This window comes from Perca fluviatilis, chromosome 13 (genome assembly GCF_010015445.1).
Source record: "Perca fluviatilis chromosome 13, GENO_Pfluv_1.0, whole genome shotgun sequence".
Classification (NCBI taxonomy): domain Eukaryota; kingdom Metazoa; phylum Chordata; class Actinopteri; order Perciformes; family Percidae; genus Perca; species Perca fluviatilis.
In genome coordinates, this window is record NC_053124.1 from 34,817,514 (window position 1) to 34,845,278 (window position 27,765).

Consider the following 27,765-nt stretch of genomic DNA (forward strand, 5'->3'; position numbering starts at 1 on the left):
ATGTGGTACACAATGACATATTGAACAATCCAACAGCCCATGTATTGCACCACTAACATATTGCATAACCCTAATAACCTACTTATTGCACGATGCCACAGTGCACAACCCAGCCAGCCTACATGTTGGTGTTGATGAACTTAATGGACATATACGCACAAATGAGTGTTTCTATCGGTTCTATCTTGATCCTCCACTTTGTTTTATCTAACATTAGCACCGTCTCTCTCTGTCTCTCTCTCTCTCTCTCTCTGTCTCTCTCTGTTCTTTCTCTAGCTTGCTCCTCCACTTTTTTTAACCCAACTGTCCTGTTCTTGTCCTGCATGTCACGTAAATGTACCTTTGATAAGCCCACCCACAATCTTTCCCTAAAGTAACGCCAATAGTACCGACCCACCATGTTTAGATAAGACGCTAAAGGAGACTTTTAGTGTCAATAACAAACGCCAAAGACCAAGCGTATTGGGATGGGAGTGAGAATGTGTTGCTGAGCCTGATGTTGGATGTGACCAAGATAATCTCATTCATAGACGCATCAAGTTGGCAGATAAATTGGCGGATAAATTCATCCGCAAGATTTCTTACTACTAGCTTGAAGTGTATTAACGTGTGCAGACACAATCATCTCACTAGCTCTACCCCATCCAGGCATTTTAAGTAGTATTCTCAAAGCATCATTATATGCTTCCTGTAATCTTTGTTGCAATAAATAAATAATGCTCAAAAACCTTAAAGACCAAACTTAAAGTTAAAGAAGTCACAATTATTAGATCTGAGAAAAAGGGACAGCCTGGTTTTAAGGTTCAGAAAAGGTCCAGTGGCTTCTGAGTGGGCATATCAGGTGAAGGTACACAGTCCACTGGATCAATACTCAAGTTCAAGTATATGTGTGTCAATCCAACTCTCAACAAAATGAGATGAAAAAAATTCTTGCATCATCTGCTCCAACAATAAAAAGATAACATTAAAAACACAAGCATAATAAAACATCTGTATGGTCACTCAACAAAGATCTGACACACACTCACACACAGACAAAAAACACACACTCACACAGACAAGCACACACACACAAACACACACACACACACACATACAAACACCGCATACATACACACACACACCGCACAGAGCAAACACACACACACACACACACACGGCAAAATCCTGAAATCCCCTTTGAACCTGCAGAGAGGCACACTACCAGGGAAATGTCTCTTGCCCAACTCTGGAGAAAAAAAGATGAACTGGGAACAACAAACTGTACGTTTGTACGTTTTGGGAAAACCCAGAATCTTGCAACTCTGCCGCAGCAGCTCCTATAAAGGCCGAGCGAGGCTCAGTCATCGCCACTTTTGTGTTTTATTGTGTAGCTTTCACACGGTATAGCATCATGAATCTGTGGCTCAGCGCTCACTTCCTGGTAGCGGGGCTGTTCCTGAGCTGCTCGGCTCTCACGAGCGAAGAATGCCAACCCTTGGTCACGCCTCTGTCCCTGGTCGACCCCTCCATGGTAAGCCCTCGTCTTGTCTCTCCACAGCCTTTTCGTCGCCTTTTCGTCACCTTTTTTTCCACCTTTGTCGCCTTTTTTGTCGCATTTTCGTTGCCTTTTCGTTTCTGGTCGACCCCTCCATGGTAAGCCCTCGTCTAGTCTCTCCACAGAGTAATGCTGCGTTCCAGACACGATATTTAGCCCGTAAGTTATGACTTCAAGTCACAACTCACGACTTGGTAGCGTTTCCAGGTAAAGTCCCTTTTCGTCGCCTTTTCATCACCTTTTCGTCGCCTTTTTATCGATTTTTCGTCGTCTTTTTTGCCATCTTTGTCCGCCTTTTGTTGCCTTTTCGTCACTTTTTTTTCCACCTTTGTCACATTTTCGCCACCTTTTTTTTGACTTTTCGTCAAAAAAAAACAACGCCAATGTAAATTCAATGAGAAGATGAGGTAGCATTAAGAGAGACTATGATGGGGGGGGGGGGATGGATGGGTCACACAACAGAGGACTTTCACCCAGGAGACCGGGAGGTTGTTTCCCCACGTCACGTTTCTTAAAATTCGCTTTTATTCTTTTCCGTCCCGTTCTTGCCGCATGTCCCGGAAACGTAAGCCCACCCAGGACCTTCTCTTTAAAGGTCCCATGACATGGTGCTCTTTGGATGCTTTTATATAGACCTTAGTGGTCCCCTAATACTGTATCAGAAGTCTCTTTTATATAGGCCTTAGTGGTCCCCTAATACTGTATCTGAAGTCTCTTTTATATAGACCTTAGTGGTCCTCTAATACTGTATCAGAAGTCTCTTTTATATAGGCCTTAGTGGTCCCCTAATACTGTATCTGAAGTCTCTTTTATATAGACCTTAGTGGTCCCCTAATACTGTATCAGAAGTCTCTTTTATATAGGCCTAGTGGTATGGTCCCCCTAATACTGTATCTGAAGTGTCTTTTATATAGACCTTAGTGGTCCCCTAATACTGTATCTGAAGTCTCTTTTATATAGACCTTAGTGGTTCCCTAATACTGTACTCTGAAGTCTCTTTTATATAGACCTTAGTGGTCCCCTAATACTGTATCTGAAGTCTCTTTTATATAGGCCTCAGTGGTCCCCTAATACTGTGTCTGAAGGATTTTTGCTTTTAGATGTTTTATTACAGAAAGTCTATGAAACATTGAACTGTTGTTAACTGTTGTTAACTGTTGTTAACTGTCGTTAACTGTCGTTAACTGTTGACACAATACGGTAACCGGAATAAAATAGCATCTGCTGTCACTAACTGACTTTGTGTGTGTTTGTGTGCAGATGTACGGAAGGTCGAACTTCCTTGGGGGTTCGTTGACCGTGACATCTATAGAGGCATCCTAGAACGCGACTGAGAGCTCCTGGATGAATTTTACCGCACGCACGCGCCAATGAGGTGGTTATGTCGCAGACAAACAAGATGTGAGTAAATGAAGTCGCAACATCCACTGTACAAATACACAAACGACCGTTACAAATACACAACTGTGACAGCCCTCCTCCTAGAGCAGGGCCGTCTGTGTTTCTCTGGTCTCTTGGGGTTTTCTCTGTGCCTTGCAGGTCCGTTGGGCGGTGCCTAACACTGAAAACACACTGGTCGCGTTGCGAATAGCCGGCGCGTACAGCTGTTTTTATTTTGGCGCCCATGTTATCCAATCTGTCCGTATATACCGGGCACGCAGCAGCGATTGTTTCGCGTCTCCTCTATTTCGTGCGCGAGCGAATGTGTCGAGCCAGGCAGGTAATCACATACAGGAAGACCACGGTGCAGCCGGATATTTTGCAAAATCAAAAAACATTTCAAAATACGAGAGAGTGACACACACACAGACAAACCCACACACACACAGCCACACAGACACACCCACACACACAATCAGGCACACACACACAGAGACACACATCACACACACACAGACACACACACAGACACACACACACAGCCACATATAGGCTACAATTACCACAGTTGTCCCCTTGTCGGCGTCTCCTGCGTGTGACGATTCCTTTCCCCTTTTTTTTTTCTAACCACAACCGTCCCGTTGTTGTGGCGTTTCGTTCCCGTTGTTGTTTGCACCAGAGCCCGGGGATCGCGTCCACATGTGGTGGTCCATCCGTTGTTGTGGCGGTGTGGCGCTTCATTTCCTAAATATCGTACCATTTAGCGAACTGGCTTGGTGAAGTCATAAAACAGCTTTTATTTGTAAGAACACAAACTCATCTCTTCATCTTGTCGTGTTCTTCAGGAATGAAACCTGCTTGGCCTCATCTGTCAAGGTAACCATTGACGGCAACACCGCAACTACGTCAAGTAAGTTACCCAATCTGTTTTTTGTGGAGCCAATGGAGTCGCCCCAATGCTAGAAATTTAAATAAAAAATGTTGGAGAAAGCCACAAAAACGACAGAAAAATTAAATAAAAATGACAAAAACGTCTCAGATATTTCAGTAAAAAACGGAAATCATGTAGCTAGAGCTAAAATACAGAACATTTGTAAGGGGAGAGAGAGGGGGGATGACATGCAGCAAAGGGCCGCAGGTCAGAACCAAACCCGCGGCTTAGCCTCTGTATATGAGTGCGCGCTCTACCAGGCGAGCTACCCAGACGCTAGAGCACATGTGTCAAACCTCTATAACGTCAGTTAAGTTAACTTTAACGGCAGAGAGAAACAGAAGTAACTAAACATGGTTTGCTGTCTGCTAGCCGCTACTAACCTGACTCCACCAGATGGATCGCTTTGAATTTGCTTTCGGCATATCCATCTGGGAACTTTCCGTTGGAGAACTTTTTGGGAACGGGCGAAAATACTGGCTAGCTGATTGGATAAACCATCTGTCTATTACCAGCTATAGTTGGTGATAGACGCCCAGACCATCAACCAATCAGATCAACGCGTATGAAAATACAGCGACAAGCCAGGCTACCACCATGCTGCTGCGCGGGCAGAGCATAGCTCGTTAGCTCAGCAAGCAAGCAGCATGTCGGTAAAGGATATTTGCCGTTTGTGTAACGAGAATTTAGGAATAAAAGGCCCCATTTCAGGTTCCCGGTCCATATTCCAAAGAAGGACCCAAGAGAAAAAAGCATTACGCCGAGCTAACAGAATTAGGGCTACCGCTGTCTGAAAATACTGGTTAACTGATTGGATAAACCACCTATGTTGGTGATAACGCTTCTCGTTGCGTCACACCTAAACCCGCCTCAAAACCAACGCTGATTGGTTGGGTTGTTTGGCCGATCGGCCAAATTTTCTCTATCTCAAGATGCCAGACTGATCTGCGGTAGAAAACTGGAGCTTGCGAGATCAGGACGGTCTTTACGAGGCTAAGCCGCTACAGAGTGAGCAACAGATTTTGATAACTTTAGAAAACATAGGGAACGAAACGAGATTTGGGAGTCTTTCTCTTGGAACTTTGCAGAACAGGATTTTTTGGGGTGGGCAGTCACATTATCGGGATATGACAGGAGTATTTTCGTGGGCTCGGGATGTGATGGGAGCAACAATTGATTCCTGTCACCCTCTACCACAGTGGTTCTCAAACTTTTTTTGATAATGGTACCCCTTTTGAATTGTTTTTTTAAGCCAAGTACTAATCAGCACTAATCATTTTCGGTAGAAAAAAAAGTCTATATAAAGAGGAACAGTACAGCGCTGTCAGCGATAGATTTACTAAACTACAGCCTTGGAACTGATAAAAAACATTTAAATGCTGTGTTTCTCAAATGGGGGTACGTGTCGTACCCCCATTTGAGAAACACTGCTCTATCAGATGCCAGGTCTTGAGGCTAAAAAGACAGTTTCTGTTTCAGATTGAGAATAATGGCGTTTTTTTAATGTTTCTCGCCTCAGTCGCCAACACCACCTCTGTGTTCCACTTCCTGCCGAGCTGCGACTGTCGTCGGTCATGAGCATCAACGCCACCGTCAGAGACCTCGACAAGTTCGCTACCATGTTGAAACTCAACGTGGATGTTTCGGGGGAAGAGGTCAACGTCCGTGCTCTTTATCTGTTAGGTAGGTAGGAAGGAAGGAAGGCTGAAAGAAAATAACACATTTCATATCCGAAACAAACCGTCCATTTGTGTTTGTTTTGTTTCCAGGCAGAGAGGCGACCCTGAAGGACTCGGACCTGGAACGTTTCAAGCAGCAGGCAAGCTGCCTCGGCTTCTCCGGAGAGCCAGACTTCCTCTATGACCCCAAAAAAGGTGCTACACCCTTTTTTTGACCTGTCAGTTGAAACAACGAAATCAGAAGGGCCCTATCTTGCACCCAGGGCAGTCTTAAAGGGAGGTGTGTTCAGGTGCATTTTGGGCGTGCCGGTCTTAAAGGGAGGTGTGTTCAGGTGCATTCTGGGCATGCTGGTCTTACAGGGAGGTGTGTTCAGGTGCATTCTGGGCGTGCTGGTCTTACAGGGAGGTGTGTTCAGGTGCATTCTGGGCGTTCAGGTCTTACAGGGAGGTGTGTTCAGGTGCATTCTGGGCGTGCTGGTCTTACAGGGAGGTGTGTTCAGGTGCATTTTGGGCGTGCCGGTCTTAAAGGGAGGTGTGTTCAGGTGCATTCTGGGCGTTTTGCTATCTTGAGGCAGCGTGAAGTGATCGCGCCATTGACCAACAAAAACCTGGTCTAAAGTCAATAACGCAGCATTTCATTGTAATTTCCCCTAGTGGGATCAATAAAGTATACATTATTATTATTATTTTAACGTCACTGAAATGCGCCTAGGCTCGTGCACAGTGTTCGCGCACTATGCTCGTTACACACACAGGGACGCACAGCAGCACACACACATGCAGAAGATTACGAATACGGCAAATCCTCCATCATAATAGCAGTGGGCCAAGGTCCAAACGCGCCTGGCTTTTAAAGGGAATGGGAGCTGATCTCTGATTGGTTGATTCCGTATTGCGCCCAAAACACACCTATGATTAATGAAGACACTGAGTACAACCCTTTAGAACCATGCGCGTTGCACGGTACCCTTTTTCCACCATCAAACTAGCAAAAGTCGATTTGGACCCGCCCTAACGCGCACCTGCACCAGGCGCTTCATACTATGCACTTAGATAGTTAAAATAGGGCCCCATATCAGTCATTATCAACCTGTCTGATGACATGTCAGACAGAACTCATTTCTTTATTCTTCCCTTTCTCTCTGCAGGTTTCTGTGCTGAAGGTGAAGGCATAAAGTTGGAACTTTGAAGTTAACAACAACTTTGGTGAATATTTCAAACTGTAACTGAGAAAGTTATAGAGACAAAAGGTGACTCATCAAAAGTGGGGTCCGTATTTTGTATTCACGATCTAATAAAATGGTGTAGCACCAAGGTTTTCAAGCTGTGTGTGTGTGTGTGTGTGTAAAGATATTGGGTGAGGTGAAATTAACAGGTGCATACAGGAAGTTTAAGCAATATTACACAAGAGCGTGTAATTTAACCGATTGCAGATGTGAGTCGTGCATGTGTCACTTCGACTTCACACAGATCTGCTTTGCTGTTAGCCACAGAATAATGAGATAGGTACATTACATAGCAGTCATTTATTATTTAGCATAAGGCATCACATTTTCAAGGCATGATCCCTGATGTCAGTTCTAGATTAGAGGCTGAAGTAGCCAACAAGAACCTTCTAACGAGAGACTTCCGTAATGTCGGAAGTAGTCTACAAGAACCTGCTAACGAGAGACTTCCGTAATGTCTGAAGTAGTCTACAAGAACATGCTAACGAGAGACTTCCGTAATGTCTGAAATAGTCTACAAGAACCTGCTAACGAGAGACTTCTGTAATGACAATACAATAAAACGGACCTACATAGCAGTCTGTTCACTGCTGGCTACAAGTTAGCAATCAACAAAGGCTGTCACTTGAATGGCGTTTTGAGCTAACGTTAGCAATCAAACAATCATAGATTGCTACACTTTTCCCCGGATCCCTTGGCGTTATGCCGTGGAAGCGTTTAAATCTGAGCATGCGCAGTACTCAAATCTGCACTCTCGACTCACATCGGGTAGTGACGTTGTGTCATTATTGGCACAAAGAGTGATGCAGCTAGGACCGAGGCACTTGCTATACATACAATGGTTACCAACAAAATAAAAGTTTGTTTTCAACTGTATTCATATTGTGGGGCAAAATTCACTCTCAAAATAGAAAAGCAAAGAGCAATAGAGACGATTTCTAGTCCGTCCCTGTTTAGTCAGCCACCTACAGTAAGACTTGGTTTATGCTTGGCGTCTTTTTTTTTAAGCTGCCAGCATCTGTTTTACATTATAATCCTACACCGTGTTTATGAAAAAAGGGCGTGAGCGGTGTTTTAAACGCCACCTCCAACTTTTTTTTCTGCAGCTCGGAGCGTCTTTTTGAAGTTGAAAAAAGTTCAACTATTCTGAAGAAAACGCCCAACATCAAGCGCTGTTTTGACAGCCGACCAATGACAAGCGGAGTAAGATAAGATATACTTTATTGTCCCCGAAGGGAAATTAGTTTAGACTCTGTCCGTTCCGCAGCTTTACAAAGACAACACAAAATACAGAAAATAAGTGTCTCTCAACACAAACTCTCATGCAACACAAACCATGCTCTCATATACATTAGACAGGTACCTATATAGTAAGCACATTAACTCCTTCTTTCATTGGCAGTTTCTAATTGAACGACCCTGTACGTATTGCACAAAATGACACAGTGCCCTGACATAATGCACAACCCAAATAGCCTATGTATTGCACAAATGACACATTTCCACATAACCTATGTGGTACACAATGACATATTGAACAATCCAACAGCCCATGTATTGCACCACTAACATATTGCATAACCCTAATAACCTACTTATTGCACGATGCCACAGTGCACAACCCAGCCAGCCTACATGTTGGTGTTGATGAACTTAATGGACATATACGCACAAATGAGTGTTTCTATCGGTTCTATCTTGATCCTCCACTTTGTTTTATCTAACATTAGCACCGTCTCTCTCTGTCTCTCTCTCTCTCTCTCTCTCTGTCTCTCTCTGTCTCTCTCTGTTCTTTCTCTAGCTTGCTCCTCCACTTTTTTTAACCCAACTGTCCTGTTCTTGTCCTGCATGTCACGTAAATGTACCTTTGATAAGCCCACCCACAATCTTTCCCTAAAGTAACGCCAATAGTACCGACCCACCATGTTTAGATAAGACGCTAAAGGAGACTTTTAGTGTCAATAACAAACGCCAAAGACACCTGACCAAGCGTATTGGGATGGGAGTGAGAATGTGTTGCTGAGCCTGATGTTGGATGTGACCAAGATAATCTCATTCATAGACGCATCAAGTTGGCAGATAAATTGGCGGATAAATTCATCCGCAAGATTTCTTACTACTAGCTTGAAGTGTATTAACGTGTGCAGACACAATCATCTCACTAGCTCTACCCCATCCAGGCATTTTAAGTAGTATTCTCAAAGCATCATTATATGCTTCCTGTAATCTTTGTTGCAATAAATAAATAATGCTCAAAAACCTTAAAGACCAAACTTAAAGTTAAAGAAGTCACAATTATTAGATCTGAGAAAAAGGGACAGCCTGGTTTTAAGGTTCAGAAAAGGTCCAGTGGCTTCTGAGTGGGCATATCAGGTGAAGGTACACAGTCCACTGGATCAATACTCAAGTTCAAGTATATGTGTGTCAATCCAACTCTCAACAAAATGAGATGAAAAAAATTCTTGCATCATCTGCTCCAACAATAAAAAGATAACATTAAAAACACAAGCATAATAAAACATCTGTATGGTCACTCAACAAAGAGTGACCATACAGACCTGTGGTGTTTTAAACGCCACCTCCAACTTTTTTTTCTGCAGCTCGGAGCGTCTTTTTGAAGTTGAAAAAAGTTCAACTATTCTGAAGAAAACGCCCAACATCAAGCGCTGTTTTGACAGCCGACCAATGACAAGCGGAGTAAGATAAGATATACTTTATTGTCCCCGAAGGGAAATTAGTTTAGACTCTGTCCGTTCCGCAGCTTTACAAAGACAACACAAAATACAGAAAATAAGTGTCTCTCAACACAAACTCTCATGCAACACAAACCATGCTCTCATATACATTAGACAGGTACCTATATAGTAAGCACATTAACTCCTTCTTTCATTGGCAGTTTCTAATTGAACGACCCTGTACGTATTGCACAAAATGACACAGTGCCCTGACATAATGCACAACCCAAATAGCCTATGTATTGCACAAATGACACATTTCCACATAACCTATGTGGTACACAATGACATATTGAACAATCCAACAGCCCATGTATTGCACCACTAACATATTGCATAACCCTAATAACCTACTTATTGCACGATGCCACAGTGCACAACCCAGCCAGCCTACATGTTGGTGTTGATGAACTTAATGGACATATACGCACAAATGAGTGTTTCTATCGGTTCTATCTTGATCCTCCACTTTGTTTTATCTAACATTAGCACCGTCTCTCTCTGTCTCTCTCTCTCTCTCTCTGTCTCTCTCTGTTCTTTCTCTAGCTTGCTCCTCCACTTTTTTAACCCAACTGTCCTGTTCTTGTCCTGCATGTCACGTAAATGTACCTTTGATAAGCCCACCCACAATCTTTCCCTAAAGTAATGCGCCAATAGTACCGACCCACCATGTTTAGATAAGCGCGCTAAAGGAGACTTTTAGTGTCAATAACAAACGCCAAAGACCAAAGCGTATTGGGGGGAGGGGTGAGAATGTGTTGCTGAGCCTGATGTTGGATGTGACCAAGATAATCTCATTCATAGACGCATCAAGTTGGCAGATAAATCCGGCGGATAAATTCATCCGCAAGATTTCTTACTACTAGCTTGAAGTGTATTAACGTGTGCAGACACAATCATCTCACTAGCTCTACCCCATCCAGGCATTTTAAGTAGTATTCTCAAAGCATCATTATATGCTTCCTGTAATCTTTGTTGCAATAAATAAATAATGCTCAAAAACCTTAAAGACCAAACTTAAAGTTAAAGAAGTCACAATTATTAGATCTGAGAAAAGGGACAGCCTGGTTTTAAGGTTCAGAAAAGGTCCAGTGGCTTCTGAGTGGGCATATCAGGTGAAGGTACACAGTCCACTGGATCAATACTCAAGTTCAAGTATATGTGTGTCAATCCAACTCTCAACAAAATGAGATGAAAAAAATTCTTGCATCATCTGCTCCAACAATAAAAAGATAACATTAAAAACACAAGCATAATAAAACATCTGTATGGTCACTCAACAAAGATCGCACACACACTCACACACAGACAAAAAACACACACTCACACAGACAAGCACACACACACAAACACACACACACACACACATACAAACACCGCATACATACACACACACACGCCGACAGAAAAACACACACACACACACACGGCAAAATCCTGAAATCCCCTTTGAACCTGCAGAGGGCACACTACCAGGGAAATGTCTCTTGCCCAACTCTGGAGAAAAAAGATGAACTGGGAACAACAAACTGTACGTTTGTACGTTTTGGGAAAACCCAGAATCTTGCAACTCTGCCGCGCAGCTCCTATAAAAAGGCCGACGGGCTCATTCATCGCCACTTTTGTGTTTTATTGTGTAGCTTTTACACGGTATAGCATCATGAATCTGTGGCTCCGCTCACTTCCTGGTAGCGGGGCTGTTCCTGAGCTGCTTCGGCTCTCCGGCGAAGAATGCCAACCCTTGGTCACGCCTCTGTCCCTGGTCGACCCCTCCATGGTAAGCCCTCGTCTTGTCTCTCCACAGCCTTTTCGTCGCCTTTTCGTCACCTTTTTTTCCACCTTTGTCGCCTTTTTTGTCGCATTTTCGTTGCCTTTTCGTTTCTGGTCGACCCCTCCATGGTAAGCCCTCGTCTAGTCTCTCCACAGAGTAATGCTGCGTTCCAGACACGATATTTAGCCCGTAAGTTATGACTTCAAGTCACAACTCACGACTTGGTAGCGTTTCCAGGTAAAGTCCCTTTTCGTCGCCTTTTCATCACCTTTTTAAATTCGCCTTTTTATCGATTTTTTGTGCGTCTTTTTGCCATCTTTGTCGCCTTTTTGTTGCCTTTTCGTCACTTTTTTTTCCACCTTTGTCACATTTTCGCCACCTTTTTTTTGACTTTTCGTCAAAAAAAAACAACGCCAATGTAAATTCAATGAGAAGATGAGGTAGCATTAAGAGAGACTATGATGGGGGGGGGGGGATGGATGGGTCACACAACAGAGGACTTTCACCCAGGAGACCGGGGATTGTTTCCCACGTCACGTTTCTTAAAGTCGCTTTTATTCTTTTCCGTCCCGTTCTTGCCGCATGTCACGGAAACGTAAGCCCACCCAGGACCTTCTCTTTAAAGGTCCCATGACATGGTGCTCTTTGGATGCTTTTATATAGACCTTAGTGGTCCCCTAATACTGTATCAGAAGTCTCTTTTATATAGGCCTTAGTGGTCCCCTAATACTGTATCTGAAGTCTCTTTTATATAGACCTTAGTGGTCCTCTAATACTGTATCAGAAGTCTCTTTTATATAGGCCTTAGTGGTCCCCTAATACTGTATCTGAAGTCTCTTTTATATAGACCTTAGTGGTCCCCTAATACTGTATCAGAAGTCTCTTTTATATAGGCCTTAGTGGTCCCCTAATACTGTATCTGAAGTGTCTTTTATATAGACCTTAGTGGTCCCCTAATACTGTATCTGAAGTCTCTTTTACATAGACCTTAGTGGTCCCCTAATACTGTATCTGAAGTCTCTTTTATATAGACCTTAGTGGTCCCCTAATAGTGTATCTGAAGTCTCTTTTATATAGACCTTAATGGTCCCCTAATACTGTATCTGAAGTCTCTTTTATATAGACCTTAGTGGTCCCCTAATACTGTATCTGAAGTCTCTTTTATATAGGCCTCAGTGGTCCCCTAATACTGTGTCTGAAGGATTTTTGCTTTTAGATGTTTTATTACAGAAAGTCTATGAAACATTGAACTGTTGTTAACTGTTGTTAACTGTTGTTAACTGTCGTTAACTGTCGTTAACTGTTGACACAATACGGTAACCGGAATAAAATAGCATCTGCTGTCACTAACTGACTTTGTGTGTGTTTGTGTGCAGATGTACGGAAGGTCGAACTTCCTTGTGGGTTACGTTGACCGTGACATCTATAGAGGCATCCTGAAGACGACTGAGAGCTCCTGGATGAATTTTACCGCGTCACCAAGCGCCAATGAGGTGGTTATGTCTCAGACAAACAAGATGTGAGTAAATGAAGTGCAACATCCACTGTACAAATACACAACTGACCGTACAAATACACAACTGTGACAGCCCTCCTCCTAGAGCAGGGCCGTCTGTGTTTCTCTGGTCTCTTGGGGTTTTTCTCTGTGCCTTGCAGGTCCGTGGGCGGTGCCTAACACTGAAAACACACTGGTCGCGTTCGCGAATAGCCGCGCAGCGCAGCTGTTTTTATTTTGGCGCCCATGTTATCCAATCTGTCCGTATATACCGGGCACGCAGCAGCGATTGTTTCGCGTCTCCTCTATTTCGTGCGCGAGCGAATGTGTCGAGCCAGGCAGGTAATCACATACAGGAAGACCATGGTGCAGCCGGATACTTTACAAAAACAAAACACATTTCAAAATACGAGAGAGTGACACACACACAGACAAACCCACACACACACAGACACACCCACACACACAATCAGGCACACACACACAGAGACACACATCACACACACACAGACACACACACAGACACACACACACAGCCACATATAGGCTACAATTACCACAGTTGTCCCCTTTCGGCGTCTCCTGCGTGTGACGATTCCTTTCCCCTTTCTTCTTTTCCTAACCACAACCGTCCCGTTGTTGTGGCGTTTCGTTTCCCCGTTGTTGTGTGCACCAGAGCCCGGGGATCGCGTCCCACATGTGGTGGTCCATCCCGTTGTTGTGGCCGGCGTGTGGCGCTTCATTTCCCTAAATATCGTGACTATTTCACGAACTGGCGTGAGAAGTCATAAAACAGCTTTTATTTGTAAGAACACAAACTCATCTCTTCATCTTGTCGTGTTCTTCAGGAATGAAACCTGCTTGGCCTCATCTGTCAAGGTAACCATTGACGGCAACACCGCAACTACGTCAAGTAAGTTACCCAATCTGTTTTTTGTGGAGCCAATGGAGTCGCCCCAATGCTAGAAATTTAAATAAAAAATGTTGGAGAAAGCCACAAAAACGACAGAAAAATTAAATAAAAATGACAAAAACGTCTCAGATATTTCAGTAAAAAACGGAAATCATGTAGCTAGAGCTAAAATACAGAACATTTGTAAGGGGAGAGAGAGGGGGATGACATGCAGCAAAGGGCCGCAGGTCAGAACCAAACCGCGCGCTTAGCCTCTGTATATGATTTCCAGGTTCTGCAAACCTCTATAACGTCAGTTAAGTTAACTTTAACGGCAGAGAGAAACAGAAGTAACTAAACATGGTTGCTGTCTGCTAGCCGCTACTAACCTGACTCCACCAGATGGATCGCTTTGAATTTGCTCGGCATATCCATCTGGGAACTTTCCGTTGGAGAACTTTTGGGAACGGGCGAAAATACTGGCTAGCTGATTGGATAAACCATCTATAGTCTATCACCAGCTATAGTTGGTGATAGACGGGCCAAATCAACCAATCAGATCAACGAAGCGTATGAAAATACAGCGACAAGCCAGGCTACCCATGCTGCTGCTGCAGGCAGAGCATAGCTCGTTAGCTCAGCAAGCAAGCAGCATGTCGGTAAAGCATATTTGCCGTTTGTGTAACGAGAATTTAGGAATAAAAGGCCCCATTTCAGGTTCCCGGTCCATATTCCAAAAGAAGGATCCAAGAGAAAAAAAGCATTAGCGAGCGGCTAACAGAATTAGGGCTACCGCTGTCTGAAAATACTGGTTAACTGATTGGATAAACCACCTATGTTGGTGATAGACGCTTCTCGTTGCGTCACACCTAAACCCGCCTCAAAACCAACGCTGATTGGTCGGTTGTTTGGCGATCGGCTCCAAATTTTTTCTATCTCAAGATGCCAGACTGATCTGCGAGTAGAAAACTGGAGCTTGCGAGATCAGGACGGTCTCACGAGGCTAAGCCGCTACAGAGTGAGCAACAGATTTTGATAACTTTAGAAAACATAGGGAACGAAACGAGATTTGGGAGTCTTTCTCTTGGAACTTTGCAGAACAGGATTTTTTTGGGGTGGGCAGTCACATTATCGGGATATGACAGGAGTATTTTCGTGGGCTCGGGATGTGATGGGAGCAACAATTGATTCCTGTCACCCTCTACCACAGTGGTTCTCAAACTTTTTTTGATAATGTACCCCTTTTGAATTGTTTTTTTAAGCCAAGTACTAATCAGCACTAATCATTTTCGGTAGAAAAAAAAGTCTATATAAAGAGGAACAGTACAGCGCTGTCAGCGATAGATTTACTAAACTACAGCCTTGGAACTGATAAAAAACATTTAAATGCTGATGAGAAAGCAAGACAAAAACTGTAAAAAAGACAAAAACTTGGAAAAAGATGGTAGAAAGAAGGAAGGAAGTAAGGCAAGAACAGATCAAAATAGTATCAAAAACTTCACAAACAGTGACAGAAGAAGGAAGGAAGGCAAGATTAGGTCCAAAGAAGGCGACACAAATGTCACATTTATGGTAGGAAAAAAAAAATTCTACATGAAGAGGAACAAGTCTCGTAACTATTAAACAACATCTAGTTAAATATCTCACGTACCCCCTGCAGTCCTCCAACGCATTCTACTAGTAGGTTTCTCAAATGGGGGTACGTGTCGTACCCCCATTTGAGAAACACTGCTCTATCAGATGCCAGGTCTTGAGGCTAAAAAGACAGTTTCTGTTTCAGATTGAGAATAATGGCGTTTTTTTGATGTTTCTCGCCTCAGTCGCCAACACCACCTCTGTGTTCCACTTCCTGCCGAGCTGCGACGGCTGTCTGGTCATGAGCATCAACGCCACCGTCAGAGACCTCGACAAGTTCGCTACCATGTTGAAACTCAACGTGGATGTTTCGGGGGAAGAGGTCAACGTCCGTGCTCTTTATCTGTTAGGTAGGTAGGAAGGAAGGAAGGCTGAAAGAAAATAACACATTTCTTATCCGAAACAAACCGTCCATTTGTGTTTGTTTTGTTTCCAGGCAGAGAGGCGACCCTGAAGGACTCGGACCTGGAACGTTTCAAGCAGCAGGCAAGCTGCCTCGGCTTCTCCGGAGAGCCAGACTTCCTCTATGACCCCAAAAAAGGTGCTACACCCTTTTTTTGACCTGTCAGTTGAAACAACGAAATCAGAAGGGCCCTATCTTGCACCCAGGGCAGTCTTAAAGGGAGGTGTGTTCAGGTGCATTTTGGGCGTGCCGGTCTTAAAGGGAGGTGTGTTCAGGTGCATTCTGGGCATGCTGGTCTTACAGGGAGGTGTGTTCAGGTGCATTCTGGGCGTGCTGGTCTTACAGGGAGGTGTGTTCAGGTGCATTCTGTGCGTTCAGGTCTTACAGGGAGGTGTGTTCAGGTGCATTCTGGGCGTGCTGGTCTTACAGGGAGGTGTGTTCAGGTGCATTTTGGGCGTGCCGGTCTTAAAGGGAGGTGTGTTCAGGTGCATTCTGGGCGTTTTGCTATCTTGAGGCAGCGTGAAGTGATCGCGCCATTGACCAACAAAAACCTGGTCTAAAGTCAATAACGCAGCATTTCATTGTAATTTCCCCTAGTGGGATCAATAAAGTATACATTATTATTATTAACGTCACTGAAATGCGCCTAGGCTCGTGCACAGTGTTCGCGCACTATGCTCGTTACACACACAGGGACGCACAGCAGCACACACACATGCAGAAGATTACGAATACGGCAAATCCTCCATCATAATAGCAGTGGGCCAAGGTCCAAACGCGCCTGGCTTTTAAAGGGAATGGGAGCTGATCTCTGATTGGTTGATTGCATGTTACGCCCAAAACACACCTATGATTAATGAAGACACTGAGTACAACCCTTTAGAACCATGCGCCCGGTGCACGGACCCTTTTTTCCACCATCAAACTAGCAAAAAGTTGATTTGGACACGCCCTAAACGCACCTGCACCAGGCGCTTCATACTATGCACTTAGATAGTTAAAATAGGGCCCCATATCAGTCATTATCAACCTGTCTGATGACATGTCAGACAGAACTCATTTCTTTATTCTTCCCTTTCTCTCTGCAGGTTTCTGTGCTGAAGGTGAAGGCATAAAGTTGGAACTTTGAAGTTAACAACAACTTTGGTGAATATTTCAAACTGTAACTGAGAAAGTTATAGAGACAAAAGGTGACTCATCAAAAGTGGGGTCCGTATTTTGTATTCACGATCTAATAAAATGGTGTAGCACCAAGGTTTTCAAGCTGTGTGTGTGTGTGTGTAAAGATATTGGGTGAGGTGAAATTAACAGGTGCATACAGGAAGTTTAAGCAATATTACACAAGAGCGTGTAATTTAACCGATTGCAGATGTGAGTCGTGCATGTGTCACTTTGCGACTTCACACAGATCTGCTTTGCTGTTAGCCACAGAATAATGAGATAGGTACATTACATAGCAGTCATTTATTATTTAGCATAAGGCATCACATTTTCAAGGCATGATCCCTGATGTCAGTTCTAGATTAGAGGCTGAAGTAGCCAACAAGAACCTTCTAACGAGAGACTTCCGTAATGTCGGAAGTAGTCTACAAGAACCTGCTAACGAGAGACTTCCGTAATGTCTGAAGTAGTCTACAAGAACCTGCTAACGAGAGACTTCCGTAATGTCTGAAGTAGTCTACAAGAACATGCTAACGAGAGACTTCCGTAATGTCTGAAATAGTCTACAAGAACCTGCTAACGAGAGACTTCTGTAATGACAATACAATAAAAACGGACCTACATAACGAAGTCTGTTCACTGCTGGCTACAAGTTAGCAATCAACAAAGGCTGTCACTTGAATGGCGTTTTGAGCTATCGTTAGCAATCAAACAATCATAGATAGCTACAACTTTTCCCGGATCCCTTGGCGTTATGCCGTGAAGCGTTTAAATCTGAGCATGCGCAACTCAAATCTGCACTCGACTCACATCGGGTAGTGACGTTGTGTCATTATTGGCACAAAAGTGATGCAGCTAGGACCGAGGCACTTGCTATACATACAATGGTTACCAACAAAATAAAAGTTTGTTTTCAACTGTATTCATATTGTGGGGCAAAATTCACTCTCAAAATAGAAAAGCAAAGAGCAATAGAGACGATTTCTAGTCCGTCCCTGTTTAGTCAGCCACCTACAGTAAGACTTGGTTTATGCTTGGCGTCTTTTTTTTTAAGCTGCCAGCGTCTGTTTTACATTATAATCCTACGGAGTACACCGTGTTTATGAAAAAAGGGCGTGAGCGGTGTTTTAAACGCCACCTCCAACTTTTTTTTCTGCAGCTCGGAGCGTCTTTTTGAAGTTGAAAAAAGTTCAACTATTCTGAAGAAAACGCCCAACATCAAGCGCTGTTTTGACAGCCGACCAATGACAAGCGGAGTAAGATAAGATATACTTTATTGTCCCCGAAGGGAAATTAGTTTAGACTCTGTCCGTTCCGCAGCTTTACAAAGACAACACAAAATACAGAAAATAAGTGTCTCTCAACACAAACTCTCATGCAACACAAACCATGCTCTCATATACATTAGACAGGTACCTATATAGTAAGCACATTAACTCCTTCTTTCATTGGCAGTTTCTAATTGAACGACCCTGTACGTATTGCACAAAATGACACAGTGCCCTGACATAATGCACAACCCAAATAGCCTATGTATTGCACAAATGACACATTTCCACATAACCTATGTGGTACACAATGACATATTGAACAATCCAACAGCCCATGTATTGCACCACTAACATATTGCATAACCCTAATAACCTACTTATTGCACGATGCCACAGTGCACAACCCAGCCAGCCTACATGTTGGTGTTGATGAACTTAATGGACATATACGCACAAATGAGTGTTTCTATCGGTTCTATCTTGATCCTCCACTTTGTTTTATCTAACATTAGCACTTTCGTCTCTCTCTCTCTCTTTTTTTTTTTTTTTTTCTCTCTCTGTTCTTTCTCTAGCTTGCTCCTCCACTTTGTTTTAACCCAACTGTCCTGTTCTTGTCCTGCATGTCACGTAAATGTACCTTTAATAAGCCCACCCACAATCTTTCCCTAAAGTAACGCCAATAGTACCGACCCACCATGTTTAGATAAGACGCTAAAGGAGACTTTTAGTGTCAATAACAAACGCCAAAGACACCTGACCAAGCGTATTGGGATGGGAGTGAGAATGTGTTGCTGAGCCTGATGTTGGATGTGACCAAGATAATCTCATTCATAGAGGCATCAAGTTGGCGGATAAATTGGCGGATAAATTCATCCGCAAGATTTCTTACTACTAGCTTGAAGTGTATTAACTTGTGCAGACACAATCATCTCACTAGCTCTACCCCATCCAGGCATTTTAAGTAGTATTCTCAAAGCATCATTATATGCTTCCTGTAATCTTTGTTGCAATAAATAAATAATGCTCAAAAACCTTAAAGACCAAACTTAAAGTTAAAGAAGTCACAATTATTAGATCTGAGAAAAAGGGACAGCCTGGTTTTAAGGTTCAGAAAAGGTCCAGTGGCTTCTGAGTGGGCATATCAGGTGAAGGTACACAGTCCACTGGATCAATACTCAAGTTCAAGTATATGTGTGTCAATCCAACTCTCAACAAAATGAGATGAAAAAAATTCTTGCATCATCTGCTCCAACAATAAAAAGATAACATTAAAAACACAAGCATAATAAAACATCTGTATGGTCACTCAACAAAGATCTGACACACACTCACACACAGACAAAAAACACACACTCACACAGACAAGCACACACACACAAACACACACACACACACACACATACAAACACACGCATACATACACACACACACGCACAGACAGACAAACACACACACACACACACACGGCAAAATCCTGAAATCCCCTTTGAACCTGCAGAGAGGCACACTACCAGGGAAATGTCTCTTGCCCAACTCTGGAGAAAAAAAGATGAACTGGGAACAACAAACTGTACGTTTGTACATTTTGGGAAAACCCAGAATCTTGCAACTCTGCCGCAGCAGCTCCTATAAAGGCCGAGCGAGGCTCAGTCATCGCCACTTTTGTGTTTTATTGTGTAGCTTTCACACGGTATAGCGTCATGAATCTGTGGCTCAGCGCTCACTTCCTGGTAGCGGGGCTGTTCCTGAGCTGCTCGGCTCTCACGAGCGAAGAATGCCAACCCTTGGTCACGCCTCTGTCCCTGGTCGACCCCTCCATGGTAAGCCCTCGTCTTGTCTCTCCACAGCCTTTTCGTCGCCTTTTCGTCACCTTTTTTTCCACCTTTGTCGCCTTTTTTGTCGCATTTTCGTTGCCTTTTCGTTTCTGGTCGACCCCTCCATGGTAAGCCCTCGTCTAGTCTCTCCACAGAGTAATGCTGCGTTCCAGACACGATATTTAGCCCGGAAGTTATGACTTCAAGTCACAACTCACGACTTGGTAGCGTTCCAGGTAAAGTCCCCTTTCGTCCGCCTTTTCATCACCTTTTTGCGCCTTTTCATCGAATTTTTCGGTCGTTTTTTTGCCATCTTTGTCGCCTTTTGTTGCCTTTTCGTCACTTTTTTTCCACATTTTTCGCCACCTTTTTTTGACTTTTCGGTAAAAAAACAACGCCAAAGTAAATTCAATGAGAAGATGAGGTAGCATTAAGAGACTCTTGATTGGGGGGTGGGGGATGGATGGGTCACACAACAGAGGACTTTCACCCAGGAGACCGGGGATTGTTTCCCACGTCACGTTTCTTAAAGTCGCTTTTATTCTTTTCCGTCCCGTTCTTGCCGCATGTCACGGAAACGTAAGCCCACCCAGGACCTTCTCTTTAAAGGTCCCATGACATGGTGCTCTTTGGATGCTTTTATATAGACCTTAGTGGTCCCCTAATACTGTATCAGAAGTCTCTTTTATATAGGCCTTAGTGGTCCCCTAATACTGTATCTGAAGTCTCTTTTATATAGACCTTAGTGGTCCCCTAATACTGTATCTGAAGTCTCTTTTCTATAGACCTTAGTGGTCCCCTAATACTGTATCTGAAGTCTCTTTTACATAGACCTTAGTGGTCCCCTAATACTGTATCTGAAGTCTCTTTTACATAGACCTTAATGGTCCCCTAATACTGTATCTGAAGTCTCTTTTATATAGACCTTAGTGGTCCCCTAATAGTGTATCTGAAGTCTCTTTTATATAGACCTTAATGGTCCCCTAATACTGTATCTGAAGTCTCTTTTATATAGACCTTAGTGGTCCCCTAATACTGTATCTGAAGTCTCTTTTATATAGGCCTCAGTGGTCCCCTAATACTGTGTCTGAAGTCTCTTTCCCGAAATCCTTTGGGAAAACATTAAATAATTTTAATGGTAAAAAACTTCATGAAGTGAAATTTTCATGCCATGGGACCTTTAATGTTCCTTATGATCTGTGGACACTTACGGACTAGAGGAATATAAATAATACAGGAATGAAAGGCTGGGATTAAGCACTAAATACAGCCTAGAGGTATTAGTCATAATTTTGTCCTTTTTTTTCAATAGCATGAGCACTAAAGTTATGAATAATGCTTTGGTGCTTATGATTTCAGTAAAATATGTTTAGGTAATTTCCACTCTAACTCTGAGGTTTTGGGACTGATTGGTGGGATTGCTGTGGACGAAGTACACACAGAGATACACTGGTAAGAGCCAATGAGGCTTAACCATGTATCAGCTGATTTAAATATCTCACGTTACTGTATTGCGTCAACAATTAACTTCATTTAATATTGGATGTGGTGTTTACTTTTGCAGGGTGCAAATAGTAGGGTATAGTAGGGATGCACCGAATCCAGGATTCAACTTCTGATTCGGCCAAATATTGGGCTTTTTGATGGGGTTCGGTTTCTGCTCTTTTTCCCAGCAAACCGAACCCTATGCTTGCACTAGGCGCGCTACGCTGGTCGCGGTAATCACGGCGCCGTTGATTACGGGAAGGTGTTTACGTAGGTGGAGTGTTCAATGCAGTACGCTGTGAGAAAGTGGAAATGGAACTGGTGAGCACAAAAAGTGTTCATTGGCAGTACTTTCAGTCAAAAGAAGGCCATTCAAGTCCAGCTACATGTTCAATTTGTTCAATGCCGATTTGTCTCGTGGTGGCGAGGACCCTAAACAATACACAACATGGCCGCCATTACAACATTTGGTATGAAACATCTGAAAGAATATGAGTTGTGCACGAAGGAATCTACAAACAGCAGCCATAATGCGGCAAATTCAGGTACATTATATACATGTTTACATGCTATTCAAATGTGTTTCTAGTTTTAAACAAGCTGCCGCAAACCGTGGTTAGCTGCTAATGCTAGCTTTCGGGGCGGATGGTAAATCGCTATTTCTACACCACTAACAAGGCTCAAAATATCACCACACTTACACTGTAGCATAATGAAGGTCTCTACATGTTAACTGAAGCATTGAGAACTTTGTAAGTGTACAGACAGTTTATTAAAAAGATAGATTATGAAGACGGTACTGTTTACATGAGGGCGCCATCTTGGGAAAATAGTCATGAGCAGTCAAACGACGAACGCCGTGCAACCAGTAACCAGTAACATAGCTCAAACACGGCGTTCGTCATGTTTGAGCTATGTTACTGGTTGCACGGTGTTAGCAGCTAACCACCGGTTTGCGGCAGCTTGTTTAAAGCTAGAGACGCAATCGATTAGCATTAAAGCATATCCCAGAGAACGGTCGACTCGGTACACATATGTTATTTACCCCTATAGGGTCATTTTGAGCTGGAATTGTCCTTTAAAGTGCATTGAACAGATCAATGATTGGAAGAACTGACAAAGCAAGAAATATTGGTGTAGTTATGGACTCAGAATTTCAACAGCCACATTAAGACAATTGCAGAGTCAGTCCTTAATTGGTCTACATCCACCACGTTCCACTTCCGGGATTGCTCCGTTGCCGCAGGAAATTCCGCCAGATGCATGTCTTTTCGGCCAGATGTCCGTCCCCTTCCTCTGTCTTTGTGATTAGAACGCAAGATGTGACAAGATGTGACTGTGTTTCTATCCTACTATATTTGTTTGGATTAGAAAGTCCTGCAGATTAGGGAAAATTTAAAAAATCTCCCAACAAAACCGATCATCGGAGCCCCAGGACACGAGTTTTAAACTCAGTATTGAGAAATAGTTTCCCCTCTAGCAGCCGTACAGAGGTTTTGCCTGTGTATATATATATATATATATAGATATATATACGGAAGGTCAAACATCCTCGTGGGTTACGTTGATCACGACATCTATAGAGGCATCCTGAAGACGACTGATAGCTCCTGGTTAAATTTTACCGCGTCAACAAGCGCCAATGAAGTTGTTATGTTTCAGCAAAGCAAGATGTGAGTAAATGAAGTGCAACATCCACTGTACAAATACACAACTGACCGTACAAATACACAACTGTGACAGCCCTCCTCCTAGAGCAGGGCCTTCTGTGTTTCTCTGGTCTCTTGGGGTTTTTCTCTGTGCCTTGCAGGTCCGTGGGTGGTGCCTAACACTGAAAACACACTGGTCGCGTTCGCGTATAGCCGCGTAGCACAGCTGTTTTTATTTTGGCGCCCATGTTATCCAATCTGTCCGTGTATACCGGGCTCGGTTCAGCGATTGTTTCGCGTCTCCTCTATGTCGTGCGTGAGCAAATGTGTCGAGCCAGGCAGGTAATCACATACAGGAAGACCACGGTGCAGCCGGATACAAAAATAAAACACATCAGTGACACACACACACACACAGACACACACACACAGACACAGACACAGACACAGACAGACACACACATAGACACAGAGACACACACACAGACACAGACAGACACACACAGACACAGACACAGACAGATACACACATAGACACAGAGACACACACACACACACAGACAGACACACACACAGACACACACACACACACACACAGACAAAGACAGAGACAGAGACAGACACACACAGACACACACACACACAGCCACAGACATACACAGACACACAACACACACACACAACTTAGCAAGCCAACGTGGATGAGAAGTCATAACTTTTAAGACCAGCTTTGTAAGAACACAAACCCATGTCTTCATCTTGTCGTGTTTTTCAGGAAAAAAACCTGCGTGGCCGCATCTGTCAAGGTAACCATTGACGGCAACACTGCAACAACGTCACGTAAGTTACCCAATCTGTTTTTTGGAGACAATGGAGTCGCCGAGTACTGAATGTGATCAGGGCGTCGTTGCAAATGAGAATTTGTTCTCAATCAACTTACCTGGATAAATAAAAGTTAAAAAAGAAATAATAATAATAAGATTCAGATTGAGAATAATGGCTTTTTTTGTGTTGTTTCTCGCCGCAGTCGCCAACACCACCTCGATGTTCCACATGCTGCCGAGCTGCGACGGCTGTCTGCTCATGAGCCTCAACGCCACCGTCAGAGACCTCGATAAGCTCGCTACCCTGATGAAACTCAACGTGGATGTTTCGGGGGAAGAGGTCAACATCCGCTCTCTTTATCTGTTAGGTAGGTAGGAAGGAAGGAAGGCTGAGAGAAAATAACACATTTTATATCCGAAACAAACCGTCCATTTGTGTTTGTTTTGTTTCCAGGCAGAGAGGCGACCCTGAAGGACTCGGACCTGGAACGTTTCAAGCAGCAGGCAAGCTGCCTCGGCTTCTCCGGAGAGCCAGACTTCCTCTATGACCCCAAAAAAGGTGCTACACCCTTTTTTTGACCTGTGAGATGAAACAACAAAACTAAAAGGGTCCTATCTTGCACCCGGCGCAGCGCGAAGCCCAACACAAGTGTCTTTGCTAGATTAAGATCGACGCAGTTGTCAGTTTCCCGTCCAGCGCCCACGTCGTTTAAATAACAAATGCACCTGCACCCATCTGTGCGCCCATGGGCGTGCTGGTCTTACAGGGAGGTGTGTTCAGGTGCATTCTGGGCGTGCTGGTCTTACAGGGAGGTGTGTTCAGGTGCATTCTGGGCGTGCTGGTCTTACAGGGAGGTGTGTTCAGGTGCATTCTGGGCGTGCTGGTCTTACAGGGAGGTGTGTTCAGGTGCATTCTGGGCGTGCTGGTCTTACAGGGAGGTGTGTTCAGGTGCATTCTGGGCGTGCTGGTCTTACAGGGAGGTGTGTTCAGGTGCATTCTGGGCGTGCGGGTCTTAAAGGGAGGTGTGTTCAGGTGCATTCTGGGCATGCTGGTCTTACAGGGAGGTGTGTTCAGGTGCATTCTGGGAGTATTGCTATCTTGAGGCAGCGGGAAGTGATCGCGCCATTGACCAACAAAAATCTGATCTAAAGTCAATAACTCAGCATTTCATTGTTATTTTAACAGAGCATTAGTAAAATGCTCCGAGGCTCGTGCACAGCAGCGTGCACACTATGCTTGTTACACACACAGGGACGCACAGCAGCACACACACACACAAAAGATTACAAATAAAAATATTACGGTGCAAATCCTCCATCATAACAGCAATGCTCCAAGGTCCAAACGCACCTGGCTTTTAAAGTGAATGGGAGCTGATCTCTGATTGGTTGATTGCATGTTACGCCCAAAACACACCTCCGATTAAGAAAGACACTAAGTACAACCCTTTAGAACCATGCGCCCGGCGCACGGACCCTTTTTTCCCCCTTCAAACTAGCAAAAGTGGATATGAACACGCCCTAAACGCACCTGCGCTCCATGCCGTGCACTTAGATCGTTAAAATAAGGTCCCAAATCAGTCATTATCGACCTGTCTAATGAAACAATGAAATCAAGATGTGTCAGACAGACAGAACTCATTTCTTCATTCCTCCCTTTCTCTCTGCAGGTTTCTGTGCTGAAGGCGAAGGCTTAAAGTTGGAACTTTTAAGTTAACAACAACTTTGGTGAATATTTCAAATTGTAACTGACAAAGTTATAGAGACAAAAGGTGACTCATCAAACGTGGGGTCCGTATTTTGTATTCACAATCTAATAAAATGGTATAGCACCAAGGTTTTCAAGCTGTGTGTGTGTGTGTGTAAAGATATTGGGTGAGGTGAAATTAACAGGTGCATCATTTTAACTACCAACGCATGCGTCACTTTGCGATTTCACACAGATCTGCTTTGCTGTTAGGCACAGAATAATGAGATAGGTACATTACATAGCAGTAATCTATTAATTAGCGTAAGATATCACATTTCACGGCATGATCCCTGATGTCAGTTCTAGATTAGAGGCTGAAGTAGCCGACAAGAAGCTGCTAACGAGAGATGTCTGTAATGTCAATACAATAAAAAATGGACCTACATAACGAAGTTTATTATAGGAAACTTTTAGCATCAATAACAAACGCCAAAGATACCTGAGCAAGCGTCCGTATTTTACGCAATAGGAGTGAGAATGTGTTGCTGAATCTGATGTTGGATGTGACCAAGATAATCTATAGACACATCAAGTTGGCGGATAAATTCATCCCTAACCCTACTAGCTTGAAGTTTATTAACTTGTGCAGACACAAACATATCACTAGCTCTACCCCATCCTGGCCTTTTAAGTAGTATTCTCAAAGCATCATTATATGCTTCCTGTAATCTTTGCTGCAATAAATAAATAAATAATGCTCAAAAACCTTAAAGACCAAACTTAAAGTTATATAAGTCCTACTACAATTATTAGATCTGAGCAAAGGGGACAGCCTGGTTTTAAGGTTCAGAAAAGTTCCAGTGGCTTCTGAGTGGGCGTATCAGGTGAAGGTACACAGTCCACAGGATCAATACTCAAGTTCAAGGATATGTGTGTCAATCCAACTCTCAAAATAATATATAAGATAATAATATAAGATAAAAAAAGCTCTTGCATTGTCTGCTCCAACAATGAACAGATTACATTAAAAACATCTGTATGGTCACTCAACAGAGATCTGACACACACACACACACACACACACACAAACACACACACACACACACACACACACACAGAGACACAAACACACGCACACACACACACACACAGAGACACAAACACACACACACAGACACAAACACACACACACACACACTCACACACACAGAGACACAAACACACACACACACAGACACAAACACACACACACACACACACAAAGAGACACAAACACACACGCACACACAGAGACACAAACACACACACACACAGATACAAACACACACACGCACAGACAAACACACACCCATGCGCACACACAAACACACAGACAAACACACACAAACACACACAGACACACATACGTGTGCTACGTGATGAACAACAGCAAATGTCATTCGATCGGTGTGTTTTTTTAGGAGAGCATTTCAAAGTCTAAAAAGTCTGTTTGTACGTTTGGATTTTTTGTGTGTGTGTGTGGGTGTGTGTGTGTTTGTGTGTGTGTGGGCTTGTTTAACTATATTCGGGGGTGTACCCCACAAGTGTAAATGGCTGTTTGAGGGTTAAGACTTGGTTTTAGGATTAGGGATAGAATAAGGTTATGGTTAGGGTGAGGGTAAGGGTTAAGGTTAGGCATTTAGTTGTGATGGTTAAGGTTAGGGTAAGGGACTGTGTGTGTGTGTGTGTGTGTGTGTGTGTGTGTGTGTGTGTGTGTGTGTGTGTGTGTGTGTGTGTGTGTGTGTGTGTGTGTGTGTGTGTGTCTGTGTGTCTCTGTGTATGTGTGTCTTCGTCTGTGTGTGTCTGTGTGTGTGTGTGTGTGTGTGTGTGTGTGTGTGTGTGTGTGTGTTTGTGTGTGTCTCCGTCTGTGTGTGTGTGTGTGTGTGTGTGTGTGCCAATAATCTCTGAGCTACTGAATAAGGTCAGCTAACGTTTGACACTATGATAGAACTAAACCTTTCTATACGACTGTTTAACGGCCATTAGGGCTGGACAAATGACAGCTGCATAATTCTTATTGGTAGAAAGAATTTGTGACGTAATAAGTTCCCATCAAAGCTCAGCTTAAACATGGTCAGAGTCTAATCAGCCAGAATATCTGAAAACACCTGTGTGGCTGTTCAGAGGCTTTAATGGTATATTGTTTGT

The 27,765-nt window shown here is 43.5% G+C and overlaps 2 protein-coding genes and 1 long non-coding RNA gene across 4 annotated transcripts; all 3 read left to right on the forward strand.

Annotated features, from left to right (window-relative positions):
- Positions 1 to 1,351: 1,351 nt before the first annotated feature.
- On the forward strand, positions 1,352 to 16,949 carry LOC120571417. Of its 2 annotated transcripts, XM_039820356.1 has the most exons (6): positions 1,358 to 1,513; positions 12,636 to 12,778; positions 13,603 to 13,667; positions 15,467 to 15,631; positions 15,718 to 15,822; positions 16,773 to 16,947. In XM_039820356.1, the coding sequence occupies exons 1-6, from the start codon at positions 1,394 to 1,396 to the stop codon at positions 16,811 to 16,813; spliced, it is 639 nt and encodes a 212-aa protein (XP_039676290.1). In that variant the 5' UTR covers positions 1,358 to 1,393; the 3' UTR covers positions 16,814 to 16,947. The 2 variants fall into 2 exon arrangements, with proteins under 2 accessions (XP_039676291.1, XP_039676290.1); XM_039820357.1 differs by lacking the exon at positions 13,603 to 13,667 and having other exon boundaries at positions 1,352 to 1,513; positions 16,773 to 16,949.
- LOC120571427 lies at positions 2,892 to 6,854 on the forward strand. The gene is made up of 5 exons (XR_005641226.1): positions 2,892 to 2,938; positions 3,763 to 3,827; positions 5,368 to 5,531; positions 5,618 to 5,722; positions 6,676 to 6,854. It is a non-coding gene; the product is annotated as an uncharacterized LOC120571427 (long non-coding RNA).
- A 2,807-nt stretch (positions 16,950 to 19,756) lies between the features above and the next one.
- LOC120571416 lies at positions 19,757 to 25,728 on the forward strand. The gene is made up of 6 exons (XM_039820355.1): positions 19,757 to 19,936; positions 22,946 to 23,088; positions 23,840 to 23,904; positions 24,092 to 24,256; positions 24,343 to 24,447; positions 25,559 to 25,728. The coding sequence occupies exons 1-6, from the start codon at positions 19,817 to 19,819 to the stop codon at positions 25,603 to 25,605; spliced, it is 645 nt and encodes a 214-aa protein (XP_039676289.1). The 5' UTR covers positions 19,757 to 19,816; the 3' UTR covers positions 25,606 to 25,728.
- The last annotated feature ends 2,037 nt before the right edge of the window (positions 25,729 to 27,765 follow it).

Bases quoted from the DNA above. Each gene is read 5' to 3' on its own strand.
- LOC120571416 (XM_039820355.1), top strand. From the start codon at position 19,817: ATGAATCTGTGGCTCAGCGCTCACTTCCTGGTAGCGGGGCTGTTCCTG. The intron at 19,937-22,945 runs GTAAGCCCTCGT...ATATATAGATAT, and splicing joins CCCTGGTCGACCCCTCCATG to ATATACGGAAGGTCAAACAT. The intron at 23,089-23,839 runs GTGAGTAAATGA...CGTGTTTTTCAG, and splicing joins ATGTTTCAGCAAAGCAAGAT to GAAAAAAACCTGCGTGGCCG.
- LOC120571417 (XM_039820356.1), top strand. From the start codon at position 1,394: ATGAATCTGTGGCTCAGCGCTCACTTCCTGGTAGCGGGGCTGTTCCTG. The intron at 12,779-13,602 runs GTGAGTAAATGA...CGTGTTCTTCAG, and splicing joins ATGTCTCAGACAAACAAGAT to GAATGAAACCTGCTTGGCCT. The intron at 15,632-15,717 runs GTAGGTAGGAAG...TTTTGTTTCCAG, and splicing joins CCGTGCTCTTTATCTGTTAG to GCAGAGAGGCGACCCTGAAG.